Below are 22411 nucleotides of genomic sequence, written 5' to 3' on the forward strand. Positions count from 1 at the left end.
GTAAAAAAATCTATATCGTGCACCCCTAGTTTTATTTATTCTTTTATTATTATAACAGGGTTCACACAAGGTCCGTGAAGTGCTTATAGTGTGATTGATTTTTTTTTTACCAGACCTGGAATTACTTAAACAACCCATTTTTTAACAAGGAAGACTTAAGAAGTCCTTGAAATTCAAATCAACCATTCACATTGAAGTTTTGTTCATCCATGATCATGATCAAATTTTTCTGAATCAAGAAATCTTTTTTTTGTTCAGTTAAATCTGACTAGTCGCTGTCTCGCACGCTCTAACTGCTTTTCCTCATTTCTTCCCATGTGATGCTCTAGCTGGCAAGCAGGTCAAGAAGATGCTTAAAAAAACAGTATTTAAAAGTGAATTGTATCCTTTAAAAGTGAATTGTATCCGAGTGACATCCTTGAAAATGAAAAATAGTGCTTGGAATGAAGTCCTTGAATTTCATTTTGCAATGTCTGTGGGAACCCTGTTATAATCTTTTTAATATATAAATAAAACCTGTAAATGTTAAGCATATCTGTGCCCACATTCAAATAATCGCTAATTTGTAGCTTGGTCCGTCTGTCAATAAACGGATAGAAAAGTGACTGGAAGGTTGCTTGGTCTGTTGGTTAATTTTTTTAATTGGATACTAATCCATTGGAAATTAATTAAAAACAGACTCGGTGGATCAATGTACCCGCATAACGCTCAGATTAAAGTAGGCGCTCTACAGATATTGAGCGTAATTTTGTCATCGCCCTGTGTCACCAGTAATACCGGTGTTGTTGAGTTTATTAGTCATGTGAAATTCCACATCACTGTGGCAACCCTGCCCTCTTCATTCAGGCTGCGGGTGACAGCACCGGCGAGAGGGTTAGGCTGCTCCGGGATCTGAGCGCTTATTTTTCTGCTTTTGATTGCCTGTGTTTCTGTGTGGAGTTGAAGTCAGACCCACTATATAAAAGGTCTCGTCTGATCTTCTACACTTTATTTTCTGTGTGGAGTTGAAGTAATTTTTTATTTATTGCACTTATACTTTTTTTTCTTTTTTTTTGTTCATGAAAATATATCTAATAGACTTTGACTTCTTATTTTTAAGATTTAAAGTTTTACAGATTGTATTTTTATATACGGGGGTCTATATATGTATTTTGTATCCCTCTGGTCTGGAAACGCTGCACTTTTACTGGTGATATTTCTCCAGACTAAATTGAAGTCTGTGTTTCTAGTTCCACAGCGACGTGGTTCAGGCGGTGAGCAGGTGTCACCAGGACGACGTGGTCATCATCCTCCCAGGACATTACTGCATCACCAGTCCCATCTTCATACCAGATTCCATCACCGTAGAAGGTACATTACTGCATCACCAGTGCCATCTTCATACCAGATTCCATCACCATAGAAGGTACATGATTACACAGACCCGTGTTCACTGGACACAGTGTTCGCACAAGGTCCTTGGAAGTGCTTAAAGTGCTTGATAATATATATTTTTTTAAGTCCAGGCCTGAAATTCAATGAACAGCCCATTTTTTAACAATGTGCTTAAAAAGTCCTTGGAACTCAAATGAACCATTCGCATTGAACGTTTTGTTCATCCATGATAAACATTTTCAGAATCAAGAGATTTAATTTTAAATTGAATTGTATCCTTTTTAAAATAAAAAATAGTGCTTGTAAAAGTACTTGAAAGTCCTTGAATTTCATTTTGCAATGTCTGTGGGAACCCTGCGGATAACTCTTATGAAGAGAAGTATCTCTGGCATGTGGTGTCACCATCTGAACTAACCTCGTCTCAAATGTCTTAGTCATGTGTATGTATAAACCAACCATTTGTGTCAACAGGAACTTATGACTATATTTAATAACAGGAATTTAATAAAGATATTGCCGCCTAATTGAACCTGGTAGCGCTAGCTGGCTAATGCTAATTGGTCCATTTAACTCATTCTGCGCCATCGCAATGGGGGGACCGGTGAGATTTGCGAGTGCTTAAAATATATCTTATATTATAGCTATCGGTCTAATACACCTGTCTATTGTCAGTGAGTTGCTTCCAGTCAACATGTACAAAACGGATTGTTTTTTCATCCATACATTTCCGTTTTATACCGTTTTGAATATGAATATAGTTTTTGTGATTCTTAGTAATCCCAGGAAAAGACGCGATAATAGCCCTTTAGTGGAATACACTAAACACGTTGTCATTGTCCGCCTGATTATCTAATCATCCTGAAATCAACGCTAGATAATCGTTATTATCCTTCCTCATGCAAGAATGAAAAGGGCCCTGGGCCCTCATTTATCAACAATTCTTAGAAAGTGTTCTATTTTCGTTCTTAAGCACAGAATTTAGAATGTGTGTACGTACAGAAAAATCGGGATTTATCACATGTGCGTACACAGGTTCTATGCACACTCCGTGTTGCTAAATGCCACTTGTTTTACGCTCCGCGCTCGTGCACGGTTTTACGTATTTGCATATAGAACCACCCGTAATTAACCATATATGGGCATGAAACACCCCCATGAAATGTGGAAATGTGGACTAAGCCGAGCGAACGCCTGGGAGAAATACGCGACAGGCTGACAGACATGTACACAGTGATGTCGGAAACAGTCGGATATATCTATTAACTTCCTAAAGACCATTGCTGCCTGGGCAGCGCAAACACTAATAAAGACCGTTAACCACTGTTTGCCATTGGTGTCATTAATAACCATGCTGGAATATGACTGCTTTTTCTTCGTTTCGTTCGATTAATACCCAGGGATTAAAGTTCTCCGTCAATTTCATTCCAAATCGCGACAGGTTTTCCGTAAATTTTCTACCTGCATATGATTTGTAGAGGCATACAATCTATTTTGATGTCGGTATTAGGTAGCCTATATAAACAATAATACGAGAGCATAATAAGAACCTTTCTATTCACATAACTGGCGGCTGTATTTGCACTTTTGCAAGCTCAGACCCATTCCCAATGATAACATCAGGCTGGATGGATGAAAATGAATGGATATAGCTAATAAAAATAAATAACGATTAAAACCTGACTATACTCGTGATTGGCGCTGAACGGTTGTCTAGTTAACCCGACTATACTCGTGACTGGCGTTGAATGAGTTAACAGGGTTCGCACAAGGTCCTTGAAGTGCTTTTTTAAATAAAAAAAGCCAAGACCTGGAATTCCTTGAAAACAGCCTTAAGGTGCTTAAAAAGTCCTTGAAATTCAAATCAACCATCATCATCCATGATCAAATTGCTCTGAATCATGAAATAGTTTTTTGTTCCGTTTTAATCAAATCTGTCGAGTCGCTGTCTCTCACGCATACACACACTCTATTCCTGTCTCTCACGTACTCTGTTCCTGTCTCTCACACACACACACAGTGTGGTATCGGAGAAGCCCGGGCGGCTGAGATAAAGGACGGTGGCACCATGACTGAAGAGCAGCGGCTTTAAGGCTCTCCTGCCGAGATGACTAATAATGGAATCCTGCCTGCCGCCACAAGAAGCCTTTGATATCTAGCTGTGGTTAGCGGTGCCGCGGTGCGTGTACTGTACACACACAGCTTTCCGGGATAATATTGTTGCCTATATTAAAAGATATTCCTGTGATCTTCGAGTCATAAGACGGCCCTTTTTTTTTAAAGTGAATTTCTCAAGAGATAATTGAACTTCGTCAGGAAGATCGAGTGGTTAATCAACATAACATCGGAGGATGTGAGAGCTGTGCTCTTGTGTACCCTGGCTCCCAGCATGCCACTGTCACAACGAGGAAGGCCACTGCATGGTACCTACTCGACTCGACTCTACTCTGCCTTTTCGGTTTTCCATTGCCAAATTTTGCGGATAGTACCTGGTACCGGGTACTTTTTTAGTACCTGCTTTGTCGAGGTTCCAAGCGGGTAGAAGTGGCGTGAAACACTGCAGACCACTGATTGGTCAGAAGAGAGACGTCCTGCACAAAACACAAAACCGCCATCTTTAAATAGCCTCGTGACTACTAAACATTAGCATTCATTATTTGTTTGCAGCAAGAACAAACTGCAATAAACAAAAAAGGATACATTCACTGTGTATTCTGCCTCATGTTTTGATGAAACAAAACCAACATCAACACAATTTACCACCAAGAACAAAGAGTTTAGTCTCACAAAAATATCGCTAATTTTGTTTAGCTTATGTGCTAATGTGACTGGGTTTTTCAATTATAACCGTTAGCATTGCGCCTAGCGTACATTAGCTAATAAGGCATTGGTATCATAGAATAGAAATACTTTAATCACCCTGAGGGATATCTGACACTACAAATCAGGATGATTAAAGTATTTCTATTCTATGATACCAGTGCCTTATTTGTATGCTAGCCGCAATGCTCATAGCTAGCTTCGAAATCCTCTATAGTCTTGTGTGTGTCGCGTTGAAGATGACGTCACGGCGCCCTTGCTAGTTGCTATGACGACCAGCTACACTGATGGGGCGGGGGGGGGGGGGGGGGGGGGTGTAACTATCTGCAGTGGAAAACGAACGAAGTACCAGGTAGGGCTGGGCGATTCTTGCTCAAATGTGAATCACGATTTTTCTCTCTAAGAATTGAGATCACGATTCTCTCACACAATTCTTATTTTTTCAATAAAATCATTTATTGCACTCTTTCTTAAACAGACAACATAACATATCAAAGTGCTTGACTTAAACTCAAAAGTCTCTTGTAACATACAAAATAACTCAAGTCAGAATCGTCATCATTTTAAAAAGTTAAGTAAAAAGTTTAAAAGATGTATATATATTTATGAACACATTGGGTGCCATGCAGTATGCCCATCTTTACCACTCTCTGCCAGTCCTGTAACCCTATGGAGTGGCTCACCTTCTTTGCAGGGCTATAACTTTTTAAATATTATAGCTATATCGACATTACTATGGCCCATTCAACATCGGGTATCTATCGTTCCGGATGTGGGAACGTTATATTTTTCCATTCATACATTGTCGTGTTAGTACCGTCGAGAATATAAGTGTTTTTAGACTGTATAGCAGTCATTCCTAGAACGCGCGTTATAGGCCCTGACGCGTATATATATGATCGATTGGCGTTTCGTCCCTATACACTAGGGCTGTCCCCGACTAAGGATTTTGATGGTCGACTATGATTGGAAAAAAATTGCCGTTAGTCGACTATTGGTCAAAAAAAAAAGTATACAATTTCTATTTGTTAAAAAATAAAAGATTTTTTTAAATGTATCATTCCATTTGGGCTGTGGGGGGTGCTTAATGTCTGAAGGAGTTGACGGAAGGCTTCTTGTCCTCTGCAAAAGCATGCAATTGGTCCAATGATGGATACATCTTGATATTTGTCTAGTCTAGTGTGTTCATTAGATGGGTGAAATCCTCTTTCTGTGCCTGTTTTCGTAGGCAGTTAGCCTCTGGTATGCGTGCCATTAGCGTTAGCCACGCTTCTAGGCCGCTTTTCTTTTGGAAAGAATGATACAAACATTTAAAATAATATATATTTTTAATTGTATTCAACTAAGAGGTTGGCCAGTCGACTACGGCTCCTTTCGACCGATTAATCGACTAATAGGGGTCAGCCCTACTATACACGCTATATTAAAAATGTCAAAGGCATATGATCGCTATACATTATGCTCCATCATGCGTGAAGGAAAGGGGGGGGGGGTCGTTTATGATTCCTTGATTGTCACTAACGGCTTTCTTTAGTAAGACACCATACGTTGATCGGACAGATTGCAATGAAATAAATGACAATCGAGCTGCAAATAACGTTAGATTCCTCTTACCTCTGGCCGATGCGTCTGGAGAAAGAAAATTCCAATTATTTGACGTCGATCTGCTAGATCCATGCACTCGAGGTGTGTATATTGATCCACGTTACAAGATATCTCTGGCGGAGATTTTTCCCTGATGCACCGAGCGCCACTTCCAGTTTAGAGTGGAGTGTAACTCGCCCGAAATCCACCAGGCGGCGGTATTGAGGCGTTGCAATTAGGGATGCTCGATATTGGCTTTTTTACCGATACCGATATACCGATATTGTCCAACTCTTAATTTCCGATACCGATATCAACCGATACCGATATATGCAGGGTCCCCCCCCCCCCCCCCCCCAAAAACGGAATAATTTCAGGTAATTAACATTACATATCTCTTGTTGTGGAATGAATTAACACAACATTATGCATACTTTTGACAATAAATAACAGGAGACTAGGTCAACAGGTAAAATGAGAAAAGCAGCTCTCACACTCTAGGATCTAGGGCTGAGACCTAACGTTCGAACCTTCGTTTGTTACGTTGGCATTCAAATTCTAAATCAACATTCGAATTTTAACATTTTTATAAATTCTTTTTTTTATTTTTTACGTGTCTATTCATTCTGTTTAAACCAATGGGGTTTTTCTTCACAGTTGCAGATAAAGATTAGGCTACACTAATATTATAGTATTAAAATAAACTGAGTTATATTCATTAAAGAAAGTTTATTTAATAAAAAATAAAAAAAATACTCATTTAATCAGATGAATCACTTCGGGGCTTCGGGGACAGCCTTACTAGGATCTCAACATTCCACTATTCATACCTATGGGCCAAAATGTATCACTAAAAGTATTAAAAAAATTAAATATGATAAATAATTCACGTCTGTGGCCTGCTGTCGGCCTATGTGCAACGGTTCATCCAGATTGGATCAGAACTGTAGAAGTTTGCAATACACCCCCATCATGTAACGCTTTTTCCAAGGAACATGTCGCAGGAATTGTCACACTAGAAGAAAATAGGTAACAAAATCTCTGTTCGTCGACGTTCATAAACGGGCACAACGCTTGCTGGAAAGGTGTCGGCCACCCGACAAGATTGTGTCTGCATTTGTGTGGTGTGATCCCGGCATGAGACCAAACCCACGAAGGTCCCAGCCAAAGGGTTGCATGTAGCTGGTTCAGTGAGCCTGGGAAATGGCAGTTAAGCTAAAGTTATCACAGAATATTCTCCAGAACTGCTGTAATGAAAGCATTACAGATTTACATAGGAAAGAAATATGATGATAATAAATCAACTTTATTTGTATAGCGCCTTTCATACAAGAATTGCAGCTCAAAGTGCGTCACAGCAGCAAAAAAGACCAAATGAGGTAATAAAGTGGACATAAAAATGGCATCGTTTTTCACATTAGGACACAACAGGCCACCTTGTTTATGGTTTTATTCTATGGCCGTTATAAAATAGACAATACTAAAAAGTAGGGATGCTCGATATTGGCTTTTTTACCTATACCGATATTGTCCAACTCTTTTTACCTATACCCCCCCCCCCCCCCCCAAAAACTGAATAATTTCAGGTAATTAACATTACATATATCTTGACGTGTATTTAAGACAACATTATGCATACTTTGACAATAAATAAAATAAAAATGTGTTCTTACTTGCTTGCCTGGGTAAATAAAGGTTAAATAAATGTAAAAAAATATATATATATATATATATATTTGAAAACCAATACCGATATTTTCCGATATCAAATTTGTATGCCAATATCGGCCGATAATATCTGACATCCCTACTAAAAAGAGTAAAATAGTGCAGTGCAATAAAATCAAACGGCGACGGTGTTGGAGCTTTAGGCAACGTGAGGTGAATACCAGTGCCTGTCCATGTGACGTAACGTGAGGTGAATACCAGTGCCTGTCCATGTGACGTAACGTGAGGTGAATACCAGTGCCTGTCCATGTGACGTAACGTGAGGTGAATACCAGTGCCTGTCCATGTGACGTGAGGTGAATACCAGTGCCTGTCCATGTGATGTAACGTGAGGTGAATACCAGTGCCTGTCCATGTGACGTAACGTGAGGTGAATACCAGTGACTGTCCATGTGACGTAACGTGAGGTGAATACCAGTGACTGTCCATGTGACGTAACGTGAGGTGAATATCAGTGCCTGTCCATGTGGCGTAACGTGAGGTGAATACCAGTGCCTGTCCATGTGACGTAACGTGAGGTGAATACCAGTGCCTGTCCATGTGACGTAACGTGAGGTGAATACCAGTGCCTGTCCATGTGACGTAACGTGAGGTGAATACCAGTGCCTGTCCATGTGATGTAACGTGAGGTGAATACCAGTGCCTGTCCATGTGACGTGAGGTGAATACCAGTGCCTGTCCATGTAACGTGAGGTGAATACCAGTGCCTGTCCATGTGACGTAACGTGAGGTGAATACCAGTGCCTGTCCATGTGACGTAACGTGAGGTGAATACCAGTGCCTGTCCATGTGACGTAACGTGAGGTGAATACCAGTGCCTGTCCATGTGATGTAACGTGAGGTGAATACCAGTGCCTGTCCATGTGACGTAACGTGAGGTGAATACCAGTGCCTGTCCATGTGACGTAACGTGAGGTGAATACCAGTGCCTGTCCATGTGACGTAACGTGAGGTGAATACCAGTGCCTGTCCATGTGACGTAACGTGAGGTGAATACCAGTGCCTGTCCATGTGATGTAACGTGAGGTGAATACCAGTGCCTGTCCATGTGACGTAACGTGAGGTGAATACCAGTGCCTGTCCATGTGACATAACGTGAGGTGAATACCAGTGCCTGTCCATGTGACGTAACGGACCAGTGAGCGCCACTCCGGTCGTTACCGGCACACAGGGAGATTCGGAGAGGCAGGAACAACTCCTGCTTCTCCCCCCGAAGCAGTTAAACAACCTCTCCATGCAGACTGTGTAAAATCCATAACCAAAGCCTTGGGGTTGTTAATAGCTAATGATATGTAGCCCTCTACCGTTGTGGATCTTTATTAGTTTCAGTCACAATGTATTATTCCCTGCTAGTCGCCCCAACAAGGTCCTTCCTGATCTGGAACAGACACGAGGCACACGTGTAAAGGTGACTCTGAATACCCACCACATTACACCAGACCAGAGGGGGGGGGAATGGATAATGAATACAAATACTGTCCATAAATATTTTCACATCAACACAAGTTTCATCATTTTGGCTGTGTCCACCACCACAATGGATTTGAAATGAAACGACCAAATGATAAATGTACACAAACTAGGGACGGGCGTGAGTAATTATTGATTATTACTTGGAATATTCGCTGTTTCAACAGAATTTGAGGGTGTTTGGAAACAAATATATAATAATATTATATTATACAGTCTATCAAATTTGGTTACCTCCAAATACATCCACAAAGTGCTGGTTTATGCCACTGAACCAGAAATCTCACTCTGAAATCCTCTGAGGCGTGAGATGTTGAAGACGACACTGCTCAGCTGTGGAGCATGAGGGCGTGCCGCGAAGGGTTTGTTACGTTGGCGTACAGTGAGCTTATCGCTATCTAACAGATTAAAAACAGCGGTTCGTGTTTGCATGTCCAAATGATGCCAACCAAATGTCGCCCACTTTGCGTAGCGTTCGTAGATTATTACAAATGGTAACTTGACTGTTTTGACTGACGATCGGGTATATTGCATTATGTCTGCGGAGCGACACAATAAAATCGGTAGCCTATGTGTGTGACTCTCGTTCTAAAAATAGATTTCCCTGAACTAGCACTACTCGAGTAATTCATCAGGGTTCGTGCAAGGTCCTTGAAGTGCTTAAAGTGCTTGATTTTTGACAAAGTCCAGGCCTGGAATTCCTTAAACGGCAAATTTTTTAACAAGGTGCTTAAAAAGTCATTGAAATTCAAATCAACTATTCGCATTGATCGTTCTGTTCATCCATGATAAAATAGTATCAATCAAATTAATCAAGACATTATTTTTTATTATTATTTAAAGTGTACCTAATTGTCGGAAATTGGTTTTTTAAGTCATAAATATTGGATCCGATTTTTTTTTTCTATAAAAGACTGCATTTAAAAGTGAAGTGTATCCTTTTTAAAATGAAAAATAGTGTTTAAGAAAGTACTTGAAAGTCCTTGAATTTCATTTAGCAATGTCTGTGGGAACCCTGATTTGTGCGAACAGGGAACCCTGTACTATATGTATTCTCTGCTGTATTTCATTGCAACGTCTGCTTCTCCTGACCAGGGTTCGGGTTGCCAGACGAGGTGGTGATCGAGAAGAAGAACAAGAAAGGGGATGCGTTTGTCGAGACCACGGGCGCCAACGTGAAGATCTCCAACATCAAGTTCATTCAGCGCGACTCTATCGAAGGCATCCTGTGTGAGTAGTCTCTGCTCCCTTTAGGGTGAGACTCTATCGAAGGCATCCTGTGTGAGTAGTCTCTGCTCCCTTTAGGGTGAGACTCTATCGAAGGCATCCTGTGTGAGTAGTCTCTGCTCCCTTTAGGGTGAGACTCTATCGAAGGCATCCTGTGTGAGTAGTCTCTGCTCCCTTTAGGCTGCGACTCTATCGAAGGCATCCTGTGTGAGTAGTCTCTGCTCCCTTTAGGGTGCGACTATCGAAGGCATCCTCTGTGAGTAGTCTCTGCTCCCTTTAGGCTGCGACTCTATCGAAGGCATCCTGTGTGAGTAGTCTCTGCTCCCTTTAGGGTGCGACTCTATCGAAGGCATCCTCTGTGAGTAGTCTCTGCTCCCTTTAGGCTGCGACTCTATCGAAGGCATCCTGTGTGAGTAGTCTCTGCTCCCTTTAGGCTGTGACTCTATCGAAGGCATCCTGTGTGAGTAGTCTCTGCTCCCTTTAGGCTGCGACTCTATCGAAGGCATCCTCTGTGAGTAGTCTCTGCTCCCTTTAGGGTGAGACTCTATCGAAGGCATCCTGTGTGAGTAGTCTCTGCTCCCTTTAGGCTGCGACTCTATCGAAGGCATCCTGTGTGAGTAGTCTCTGCTCCCTTTAGGGTGCGACTATCGAAGGCATCCTCTGTGAGTAGTCTCTGCTCCCTTTAGGCTGCGACTCTATCGAAGGCATCCTGTGTGAGTAGTCTCTGCTCCCTTTAGGGTGCGACTCTATCGAAGGCATCCTCTGTGAGTAGTCTCTGCTCCCTTTAGGCTGCGACTCTATCGAAGGCATCCTGTGTGAGTAGTCTCTGCTCCCTTTAGGCTGTGACTCTATCGAAGGCATCCTGTGTGAGTAGTCTCTGCTCCCTTTAGGCTGCGACTCTATCGAAGGCATCCTCTGTGAGTAGTCTCTGCTCCCTTTAGGGTGCGACTCTATCGAAGGCATCCTGTGTGAGTGGTCTCTGCTCCCTTTAGGGTGCGATTAGAGGCCATGGCAGTCATGTCTTTAACTCGTCATTAAAGGTGCTATAGATGACATTCAGTCACTAGATGTCCGACTAGAGCACCAGTATGTAATTGATCTAATCTGGTGCATTCCACGCGGGGAGAGAATGCATGCAGGCAACATAACTACATTCATTTTGGACCTGCCAACATTTTTTTAATGATAAATCAATAATTTCTTCAGAGGAAATGCAATACTTCTATTCTGCACCTTTCTTTATTTTTATTTTTTTATTGCTCTTTTTCCCCCTCCTTTTTCCTCCGATTTTCTCCCATCCCAATGTTAGTCGTTATGCCAATTCCCAATCCCCTTCCTGGTCGCTGCACACTTACCCCCCACAGTCAGTCTGGGAGAGTGGAGGCCATCACGTGCTTCCTCCGACACACGTCTAGCCAATCAACCGCTTCTTTTCCCCTGGCAGCGCGGACTCTCACTGAGAGGGTGTAACGTGTGGAAGGATCACACTACCCCCCTTAGATCCTATCCGCGCTGAGCAGGCGCCCCGACCGAACTGTAGGAGTCGCTGTTTACAACGACCCGGACCCACCCCTCCAGATTTCCCACCCTCTAATACTGCCAATTGTATTAGTGTGAATGGCCAGCCATGCTGGTGACAACGCCGGAGCTGTGAGCTGTTTTTGAACAGACGAATCCACCGTCTCCGGTGTTGGTGACGAACGCAATCTCCGCTATGCCACCTGACCGCCCTTATTCTGCACCTTTCTAATTATTAACATGAATAAAAAAAATTGTATGATTAATCTACATACAAATTGTATCTATAGCACCTTTTTAATATTATTTTGTACAGTATGTACTATTGTCTAAATAATGTGCTTTGTGTTGTTTTCAGCTAAATATCTTATGTTAATACGGTATTTCCTGAAGGACTTGGGAGAATAAATTCTCACATAAAGAACGGTTACAAATACAATACTGAACCTTGGCTGACGGTAACAGCCCTTCCAACTCAAATGAAACATGTGCTGATGGGAGGCTTCTATGTCTATTCAAATGTGAGCGATTGGAAGGATTTAAAGAGTTGTTTAAGGACTAGTGCCAGTTGAGACCAAATCTTAATTGGCCTAATTTTAAAATGCTTGTAAAATGAATAGATTTCTTTGTAATTTATGTAAATCCAGCTGATCAAACAATATATTTTTAACAGTGTCTTTTCAGTTCAGATTTTTTTTTAGATTTTCTCACTAGATTCCCCACCTGAAACTTGCAGTTGCATTTGCATCCATGGGGTGGCACTGTTGTCATGTCGGTGTATGTTGAGGAGGAATCATGCATGTAGACTTCTTCCTGTCTGTCTCTGTGTTAACGTAACAGCAGTACAGCAGAGGCACTATGGAGTTGGGATGTCGGGGTATGAAATTTCACAGTACGGTATCAGAAATATACCACGGTATACCGTATTTCACAGCATTACCTTACCCCCCTTTTAATGAAACATATTATGGCCCATCGAAAAAACCAACACGTATTTGGCTTTGAAGGAAAGTATTGCTTTATTGAACTGAAACATATGTGCGTGTGTGCAACTATCTTAGAATCTAGTGCAGTTTAATTATGTACATTAGATTAAAATGTATCGTCATCATACATCACAAGTACAGTATAACAAAAATAAGTTTGGCATCCAACCAGAGTGCAACTGTTACAATAAAGTGCAATATACAATGTACAGGTGGTTAACCTCTTAACTTGCGCCCCCAAAAGTGGAAATTTTTTTGACATCTCCCTCCTGCTGGTATCCTCACTACTAGTAGACTGTTTTCTTCACTACTAGTAGACTGGTATACTGGTATCTTCACTACTAGTAGACTGGTATCTTCACTACTAATAGATTGGTATCTTCACTACTAATAGACTGGTATCATCATCACTACTAGTAGACTGGTATCATCACTAGTAGACTGGTATCATCACTACTAGTAGACTGGTATCATCACTACTAGTAGACTGGTATCATCACTACTAGTAGACTGGTATCATCACTACTAGTAGATTGGTATCATCACTACTAGTAGACTGGTATCATCACTACTAGTAGACTGGTATCATCACTACTAGTAGATTGGTATCATCACTACTAGTAGACTGGTATCATCACTACTAGTAGACTGGTATCATCACTACTAGTAGACTGGTATCATCACTACTATGGTATCATCACTACTAATAGACTGGTATCATCACTACTATGGTATCATCACTACTAGGGGTGCACTATCGATTATTTTTTACCCCGATATCGATACCGATAACTTTCTGATCCTCAAGGTCGATACCGATAATATATATATATATTTATTGTATTATATATATATATTTTTATGTATATTCCTGTAGTTTTGACCTAACCAGATTTATCATGACATGATTGAGCGATACTACTATGAACAAAACAAAGCCAAGAGAACATATTGACTATATTTATTTTTCCAAATAAATATAATTTGAGTCAATCACAAAATTCACAATCCGTCAATGTCATTAACAATGTGTTTCCCTGAACAATGAGTGAACTAAAAACCAACAGGTATTGTGCTTTGTCAGCAGATAAAACATTTGACGCTATAGGAGAGGAGACTGTTGTGGTCTTGGTGCATGAAACAACTATTACTTGGCATTTATAGGACAGCACGCCTCAAAAAGAATTAAATAAACCAAACAAATCATCTCTGTCAAATGTCTTTAATTTCGCAAACGCCTCGTCAATAGGTACAAGCCGCGCCGGTTCCTTTGCAGCTGGCTTTGGATTCGCAGCAGCTTAGCCTTTAGCTGCTCGTGCGCCGTCGTTGGATTTTAATACACCATCGTAGCGGTGGTGATGTTTCAGGTGACTTATTATTAGGTTGGATGTGTTATAGCTTGTTGCCCCTTTCCCTCCTCGTGGAACTTCTGCATTTGTTACAAATAGCAAGCGAACTGTTTTTCCTCTGAAACTTTGAAAATGTCCCACGCTACCAATGACGCCATGTTTGTTTACCATCTGTGTGCTGCTTCTGAAAGTTAGGTGGCTACGTCACAGCCAGGCATGAGAAAGGGAGCGCTGGATTTGTGAAAAACTCCCTCTTCCTAGTCGAACCACAGTACTGGCAAAACGGGAGGAGCCTAGAGTAAAAACAAACGCCCTTCATCCCAATCCACCCACACCGGATTTCTTTTAACCAAAAAATGTATTATATATTATCGGAGCTATCAATAATTTTATCGGGATGACGTCATAATTGCTGATATCGGCCCGATAATTATCGTGCATCCCTAATCACTACTAGTAGACTGGTATCATCACTACTAGTAGACTGGTATCTTCACTACTAGTAGACTGGTATCCTCACTACTAGTAGACTGGTATCTTCACTACTAGTAGACTGGTATCATCACTACTAGTAGACTGGTGTCCTCACTACTACTGCTACCCTCCCTCCTGCTTGTATCCTCCCTCCTGCTGGCTCTGAACGGCCTCTTCATCCTCCCTGACCCCTCAGTCTTCCTCCCTGCTGCCCATGCAGCGGCCATCATCAATAATTCAGCGTGAGCTGAGGGCTCTGGCTACCAGCTGGCACCAGTCGTACATCACTGGCTGGAGACTGTGGAACTATGGGCGGTGGTCATTCTTAACGCTGGGCCAATGTGGGGTGGAGATCTGGGGGGCTGTGTTCTGAGACGTCCTGCTGGGTTTCCATTCAGCCTGCCCTCCTCCTCCCCAGCCTGCTGCTTTTAACCCGAGCCTGCCTCCCAGGGCCCTGACAGGGCAGGGACGCCTCTCTTAGTGTTTCCTCCAATCGGTGTCCTGAAGGATCCTTCACTTTCAGATTGATGTTTGAGCTGCAGACTGTTATTACTGCTACTCTCTGAGCTGCTTCCCCAGTGCAGTTAATTACCACAGCTAGACATCCTGCCAAGAAGTGTCTTTCTCCCGTCCAGTTAACATTCATCTTGTTCCTCCTCTTCCAGACGGTTGAACCTGACTAGGCTCCCTGTCCTTCACCCACTTTACTAAGATTCTGAATCGGAAAGGTCTTTATTTGCCAAGTAGTTTTCACATACAGTACAAGGAATTAAGCTTTGGTTGTTTTCGGTGCGACATTAGCGGACAGACATTAACAGACGGATAATACAATAAAGAGGTGGAGTAAGATAAAATGAAATATGAACTACGTTGAGCACAATAGAATATAATATAATTATAAAATAAAATATAGGCCAGGGCTGTACAACTGTAAATAAAGAGGTTGATTAATATATATTAAATGGGAAATGGGGTACAATAAAGATAATATAATAATAATAATAATAATAATAATAATGCAGGACCTGTCGCAGAGGTCTTTGATTGGCATGCAGACGACTCTCAATGTTAGCGGCACACAGCGGTTAGTTGGCACACACACACACACCGGAACACACACGCATGCATTGTGCCTCTGCGCTTAACCCATCCCGTCGTCCTTCCCCCCCAAGGGCAGCCGGGAGCAGACGAGGGCTGTGGCGCGAGCCACGCCCGGGGACCATCCAAGTGCTCCCGCCCGTCTTCGTCACGGACGCGACAGCGTTAGCGATCTGTTGTTGTGCATGTTTTTCCATTGGGTTTCTCTTATGGGGGGCGGGGGGGGGGGACCCTTGCGAGCACAGGGAGAACATGCAAACTCCACACAGAAAGGCCTGGGAGATCACCCACCTGGGTACCTGGCATCGCGGAAACCTGGTCCCCAAGCGGGAATCGAACCCTGGACCTTCTTGCTGTGAGGCGACAGTGTTACCACTACGCCACCGTGCCGTACAGATAACATAGGAATAGGCCAGGGCTGTGCAATTGGGTAGTTATGCAAAGAGTGAGTGGAGTATGAACAGGTATGTTTGGTTTTTTATGCAAGTATTTAGTCCAGTTGGGGTGTGTTAATGTAACACAGTGGGGGGGGGGGGGGTACTGACAGCATATGACGCGTCATCAGTGACCCAGATTTAGTTTACCTCAATTTCCTACACTTTCCTTGGGCATTCAAGTAGGGCTGTACCCAATAGTTAGAAGCTTCATTCATAACGTTGACATTCTAATTCTAAATCAACATTCGATTGATGACCATATTTAGTCATAATTTCCGTTGACTAAATGAACACCGCTTGTGCCCCAGGCGTGCGTCAGGGGAAGCTGGAGATGGAGAACTGCGTGATGCAGTGCGAGACGACCGGCGTGATCGTGCGCAGCGCGGCCCAGCTCACCATGAACATGTGCGACCTCTACGGCTCCAAGGTGAGTGGCTAACCTGATCTGAGACCCGCCCTCTTTTCTCCATCCACCAATCGCAACCACAAGTTTAGTTTTATTTGTCACATAATAAGGTGCATGTACATTACAGTGACATGCTTGGTTCTGTGTGAGCCTCCTGAGATTGTGCTTCATACAGTAAAAGAATAAAGACCAAACAGTCACTATACAAAATATACAAACTAAAGTATAAACTAAATCCAAAAATGAGGTAGAGATGTATCTACTATATCTTTAGTTTTGAGTAATAAATAGATCAAATATGGTGTAGTGTTTAAAGTGTCTAAAGGGAATGTCCTATCACAAGCGATGCTTTCGGACGCAGCAGTTGCGATTGGAGGATTGAGTAAAGAGGGCGGTGTTTGAGATGGGGACAGATACAATCATGCTCAATTGACCTAACAGAAAGTGTAAATTAGTGGGTGGGAGAAATATGTTTTGTGGGTTTTGAGTGTCTTATTTTTCCCGCCGTCCATCAATTTAAATCCTCTTAATGGTGACTGAAGTAGATTATGTTGACTCAGTTTTAAAACCAACAAGCGTAACAACAATACAGGTCAAGGTGTTATGTGGTGAACAGGTGTAAACATTATTCAAATCGCAATTAATTTAATGCGGTTGGAAAAACAAGGTGTGGGCGTCGCGTGTGATGAAGGGCTGTGGAGAGAAAATAACTGGAATCGCAGTTAACGTGAAAATTAAGTCAAATTAAGAAGCAACATAACGCTCAGAGCTGCTGGTGGAGAAGCTGTATTACTGAAACACACCGTATCTCGAGCGGGGATTGTTATTTAATTTCTCCCGGTAATTAGCAGAGGCAGATGGTACGTACGGTTTGGATATTGGCACGTTTTTAATGCAGAAGTTCCACGGCTGGCCTCGATGTCATCTCTCAGCAGTTGTTTTCGTCTGCATCCGTGACTCAACCTGGGTAATATAGATGCCTTGGAAAACAAGACGTGGTGATTAGTAAAGTGTCTGTATCGAGGTCACTTTCACACCTACACTTTGGTTTGGTTTAGCTTTCACGCCGCACTTCGTCAAGCCTGCCAAACTTTCTTTAAAAAGGCCATGTGGTCACGCAGGTCATTATGTTGTGAAAAACTTGCAGGAATATTTCTTTCATCTTGGGAGGTTTTGTCCTCATTCCTTTTTCGTCGGAGGCTGAGTGCATACAGGCACTGAGGAGATGCACGTTCACTCTGGGTTGCAAGGTTGTGCAGGAATAATTAAGCGTTGTGTATGAAGAGGACAAAACTGTTTCTCAATCTTATCTGGAAATGCGTATCCCTCTCATACAAAGCCCCATTTCAGCAGTGGTGTAAAAAATACCCAGAAATGATACTTATAAGTGAAAGTATGGGTACCGTCTCAAAATCGTACTCAAGTAAAAGTCAGAGTATCTGGCTAAAGACACACTTAAGTACATTTAAAAGTAGAAACTTTTACTTTTACTCAAGTACTAAAAAGTAAAAGTCAAAATTTATTTTTATTCCGGGGCAATGAAATGTTCCGTTTCGTCCTCTTCATCACTCGTATTATCGTTTGTGGCCATCTTCTGTAGCTTGTCACTCTGACCGTCTATTCTTCTGATAGCAGGTGTTTAATCAAAGATCCACGCTTTCTAGTCTTGCACAAGGACCAATCAGCATAGGTATGGGTGGGTTCATTTTCCATTGATGGGATTTCATTGGCTGTTTTTAAATAAAGTGCAGCCGCAGGATTAATAACGTTAACGTTAGTTCGGCCAGAGAAACAAATATACTAATTTAAATGGTTGGACCTGCGAGATTTGTACTTTGTAGGTCTGCATTTTAAATGTAGTTGAGTAAAAGTACAAGTATACAAACCTAATAATACTTGAGTAAAATACAAATCCCCAAAAACAGTACATTTACATTTAGTCATTTAGCTGACGCTTTTATCCAAAGCGACTTACAAGTTCTGTACGACAAGACAGCAAGAAAGGTACAACTCTTATCAGCTGAGTAACAATGTTTATCAAAGTGTTGCGTGTTACAGTGTAGGTTAGTTTATTAGGACAAGTGCATGACAGTAAGGTTAGTCAGGGTTATATATATATATATATATACCGTATATATATTGTAGTGACTAGTGACGGGGTCACTAGTCACTACACATCCTGCTAAGTCAAAACAGAAATCCGCCATATTTAAATCACCTCGGGAACTATTTAGCAACATTTATTTTCAGCAAGAAACAAACAAAGTGCAATAAAAAAAAATTATACATTTACTGTGTTCTGCCTCATTTATTGATGAAACGAAACCAACATCAACACAATGTACCACCAAGAGCGGAGAGTTTAGTTTCACAAAAAGAGAGCTGATGTTGTTAGCTTACATGCTAACGTGAATGGGATCTGCCAGTATAAACACTTAGCATTGCGGCTAGGCTAGCGTACATTAGCATAGTAAAGCTAGTAGAATGGTTGCAAACGTTATTTAACAGATTGCAGAATGGGTACAATACAATACAGCTCAATACAAACAATTGTTAAGGGGCCCAGGGGGTGCAGACTGTTGTAGTTTGGTCAAATCAAGCTAATTTACATCATGCTCCATGATATCTGAGTGGAGCGCGAGCGTTTGATGCGCAAATGAAGGTGATCGCTGAGCGAGCGTAGAGCGGCCCCCCTCATGGGGGCCAACATGAGCGAATGAGAGCGTAACTAAGCCGTCCAGAGCGAAGAGCAGATTTCTTGGCCGCGACACTCGCATGCTCTGTAGGGGACACGTTGATATATAGGTGAAAACAGCTCTGATTATCCCAATACTGGTAAAATAGATTCCTTACCTCAGATCAGATGTTCTCCAAAAAGATTATTCCAATTCCTGATCGCCATTCCAAATATCGATCGCGTTTATTGATCCAACGCTGGGTGGTCAAAAGACATATTCCACGCTGTTCTGATGGTGGGCAATGACTGGGATCGTCTCCGGTTACTTGCCTGACAAGTAAAATGTGGAATCCGGACTATTTTCCCCCCCCCATGCGTTTCATTCAATCCAATCCAATGGGGTGCAGTACCATCCGGAGAGATGATAGGGGGCGGTATTTTCCCTGTTCGAGCTCAGACAGATCCCCACTGGTACCATCAGGCTGCTCAACGAACAATAAACACTATGCAACAACCATCAAATGCACACAGCACACATCCACACGCACACACTCACTTTAAACAAACAACACACTGCAGCACCCACTCTCCACACTTTAGAACACCTAAACACACTTTATATTTATTGGTAAAGGATTTGCACTACAACCTGTACACCTTACTGTAAACTGTACCTAAATTGTACCTCATCCCATTTCTGCTTTGCACTATATAGTATTGTATATTAGTACATTGCATAGTATATTGTATATTGTATGGTAACTCAGTTACTTCTATTCTGCATCGAACATTGTACATATGTCTATACTGAACACTGTGACTTCTATTTTTACTTCTATTTTTACATGCTATACTATTTTATTTCATACTTATCTTGTCTAGCACAGTCTCTGGAGCGTAACTTTGTATAAAAGTATTCTGTACTTCTGTATGACAACTATTAAAGAAACTTGAAACTTGGTAACGTGAGGCTATATTGATGAAATATGAATGGAAATCGCTAAAAAAAAATTATGATTAAACAACGAGATTTCTCGTCGTTGGCACTCAACGGTTGGCATGAACTAACGAGATTTCCCGTTGTTGGCACTGAAAGTGTTAAAAGCACATGGTGTTTTCCTGCCTCCTCACCAGAGTTTCATACAGCTTTTACCCAAAACCAGGCTCGGTGTGAAAGAGACCAAAGTCACCAAACAAAACTCAACTTCATTGTCTTCCACTATGTGATGGTAAAAGTGGCCCGACATCTTATTCCTTGAGCCTGGCGGCTAACATTTTCACCAAATGGTCATTTTGAATCATTGAACCGTATGTTTTGGAACGTGAAACGGGTCGATTCCTCTGAAGTCTCTTGAGTCAGACTGCTGATGTTGTGTGGTTGTTCGTGTGTGGATGTTGTTGAGGTGTGTGGTTGTTGTGTGTTGATGGGAGTGTTGTTGGTGATTTGTGTGTTTTGTTGAGGGGTTGTTGTGATGTGTGTTGATGTTGATGGTGTGCTGTTGTTGTTGGTGATGATGACGTGGTGTTGTGTGTGGTTGGTGTGTTGTGTGTTGTTGATGTGGTCTTGAGGTGTGTTGTTGGTGATGATGACAAGGTGTGTTGTTGAGGTGTGTGTTGGTGTTGAGGTGTGTTGGTGTTGTTGTTGTTGCTGATGTGTTGTTGGTGTTGTCGTTTAACACATTCCCGCCCGAGCACGGATATCTCTGTGTTTCGAGTCCATGCGTTGTGGACAGAGGCACGGATATATCTGTGGGAAGTTGTTATTGCTTTTATTCCATTTTAATAACCTATTCAAGGTCGAGCGGCACTGCAGATTTACCCTACTCTATGAATTCGACAAGGTGCAATACCGGCCAGATCCTCTTATGGGCGCTATCGCGATAATGCAGTGTGCCCTGTGGCTGAACGGATCAGTCTTTTTTTTTTTTCAATGGAGATTTCAGTAGCAGGATTCTGGATCTGCAGCCTGTAGCTTGGATTACGTTTCAGATCGCAGATTTCACCATGCAATAAGGGGATTTATCATCAGCCAATGGACATATCGATCTACCAGATGGCGATCGATAACGGGGAAATGCTCGGGGGGATCAGCCCGGACCATGGTAAGATCTTTTTCACGTAAATTACAGCCTGATCGGGCATTGTTTTGATAGCCATCCAGGCGTTCGGCTAGTTAGACGAACACGGTTATTGGTAATCAATTATAATAAACAACGTCCCCCGCCCCCCCCCCCCCCCCTTTCATGCATACATGCTTTGGGATCGTGTCGATCATATGCAGTTTGAATTATTTCTGTAGCATCTGTAAAACGGAAATGCCATTGGATATAACGCTAGCAGCTATTAGCCCTATAACTAGCCTTCCAGAAAATATACTAGTCCCAAATCCTGTATAACGCTTATATTCACGCCACTATAAAATGAGAACCTATTGATGATTATTTTTTTCTTTAAGCCATTTTGAAGGGACGGTTTATGGACTCAATTGACAATGAAAATGGACAGATAGCAATACTATAAAGTATAGATTTAGCTGTACAAAAAGCCCCACGTTTGTTTACATTCCCAGGTCCTCTTGACATTAATTGGACTCAGCCCAATGGCCCCGAATGTGTTAATGATGAGGTGTGTTGTGTGTGTGGTTGAGGTGTGTTGTGTGTTGTTGAGGTGTGTTGTGTGGATGATGATGATGATGATGTTGTTGTTGTCTCCAGGGTCCCGGTGTGGAGATCTATCCTGGCAGCGTCTGTAACCTTCTGAACAACGGTATCCACCACTGCAAGGAGGGCATCCTCATCAAGGTGAAGCAACACCTCTTCTGTTCTGCAACATCCCCCCTGTCCCCAGTGTTAATTTTACAGCTATTTTAATTTTAGTCGTAGTCATGTGTCAAATGCTCCTTTTTCGTTTTCATCATATTTAGTCACCTTCATTTATTTTTCGTTTAGTCAGTTTTAGTCAACTACAGGTCTGCGCATTTTAGTATTAGTCAGTTTTAGTCTCGATTTAGTCTTTTTTGTTTTAGTCTAGATTTAGCAGCAGAAAACGGATGACATTTTTTAAAGATAAATTTTTTTGGCGTTTTATCGCTTTATTTCTACTGGGCAGATGAGGAATGGGAGACTGAGTGGGGGGAAGACATTCGGCAAATAACGACGGGTTCGGGAGTCGAACCCGGGTCGGCCGTGTCGCGGCTGAGCGCGCTATGTGGTTCGCCACTGGGGCGCCCCAACGGATGACGTTTTTGTCTAGTTTTCGTTAATGGG

The 22411-nt window shown here is 42.0% G+C and overlaps 1 protein-coding gene across 1 annotated transcript in view; it reads left to right on the forward strand.

Annotated features, from left to right (window-relative positions):
* shcbp1 (SHC SH2-domain binding protein 1) overlaps positions 1 to 22411 on the forward strand; it is a 60362-nt gene that overhangs the window by 31194 nt on the left and 6757 nt on the right. The window contains exons 8-11 of the mRNA XM_084330332.1: positions 1230 to 1350; positions 10069 to 10203; positions 16371 to 16489; positions 21860 to 21946. Coding sequence (XP_084186458.1) covers positions 1230 to 1350; positions 10069 to 10203; positions 16371 to 16489; positions 21860 to 21946 — 462 coding nt within the window. The remainder of the gene's footprint in view (positions 1 to 1229; positions 1351 to 10068; positions 10204 to 16370; positions 16490 to 21859; positions 21947 to 22411) is intronic.

Source organism: Notolepis coatsorum (assembly GCF_963971535.1).
Source record: "Notolepis coatsorum genome assembly, chromosome: 15".
NCBI classification, from domain to species: domain Eukaryota; kingdom Metazoa; phylum Chordata; class Actinopteri; order Aulopiformes; family Paralepididae; genus Notolepis; species Notolepis coatsorum.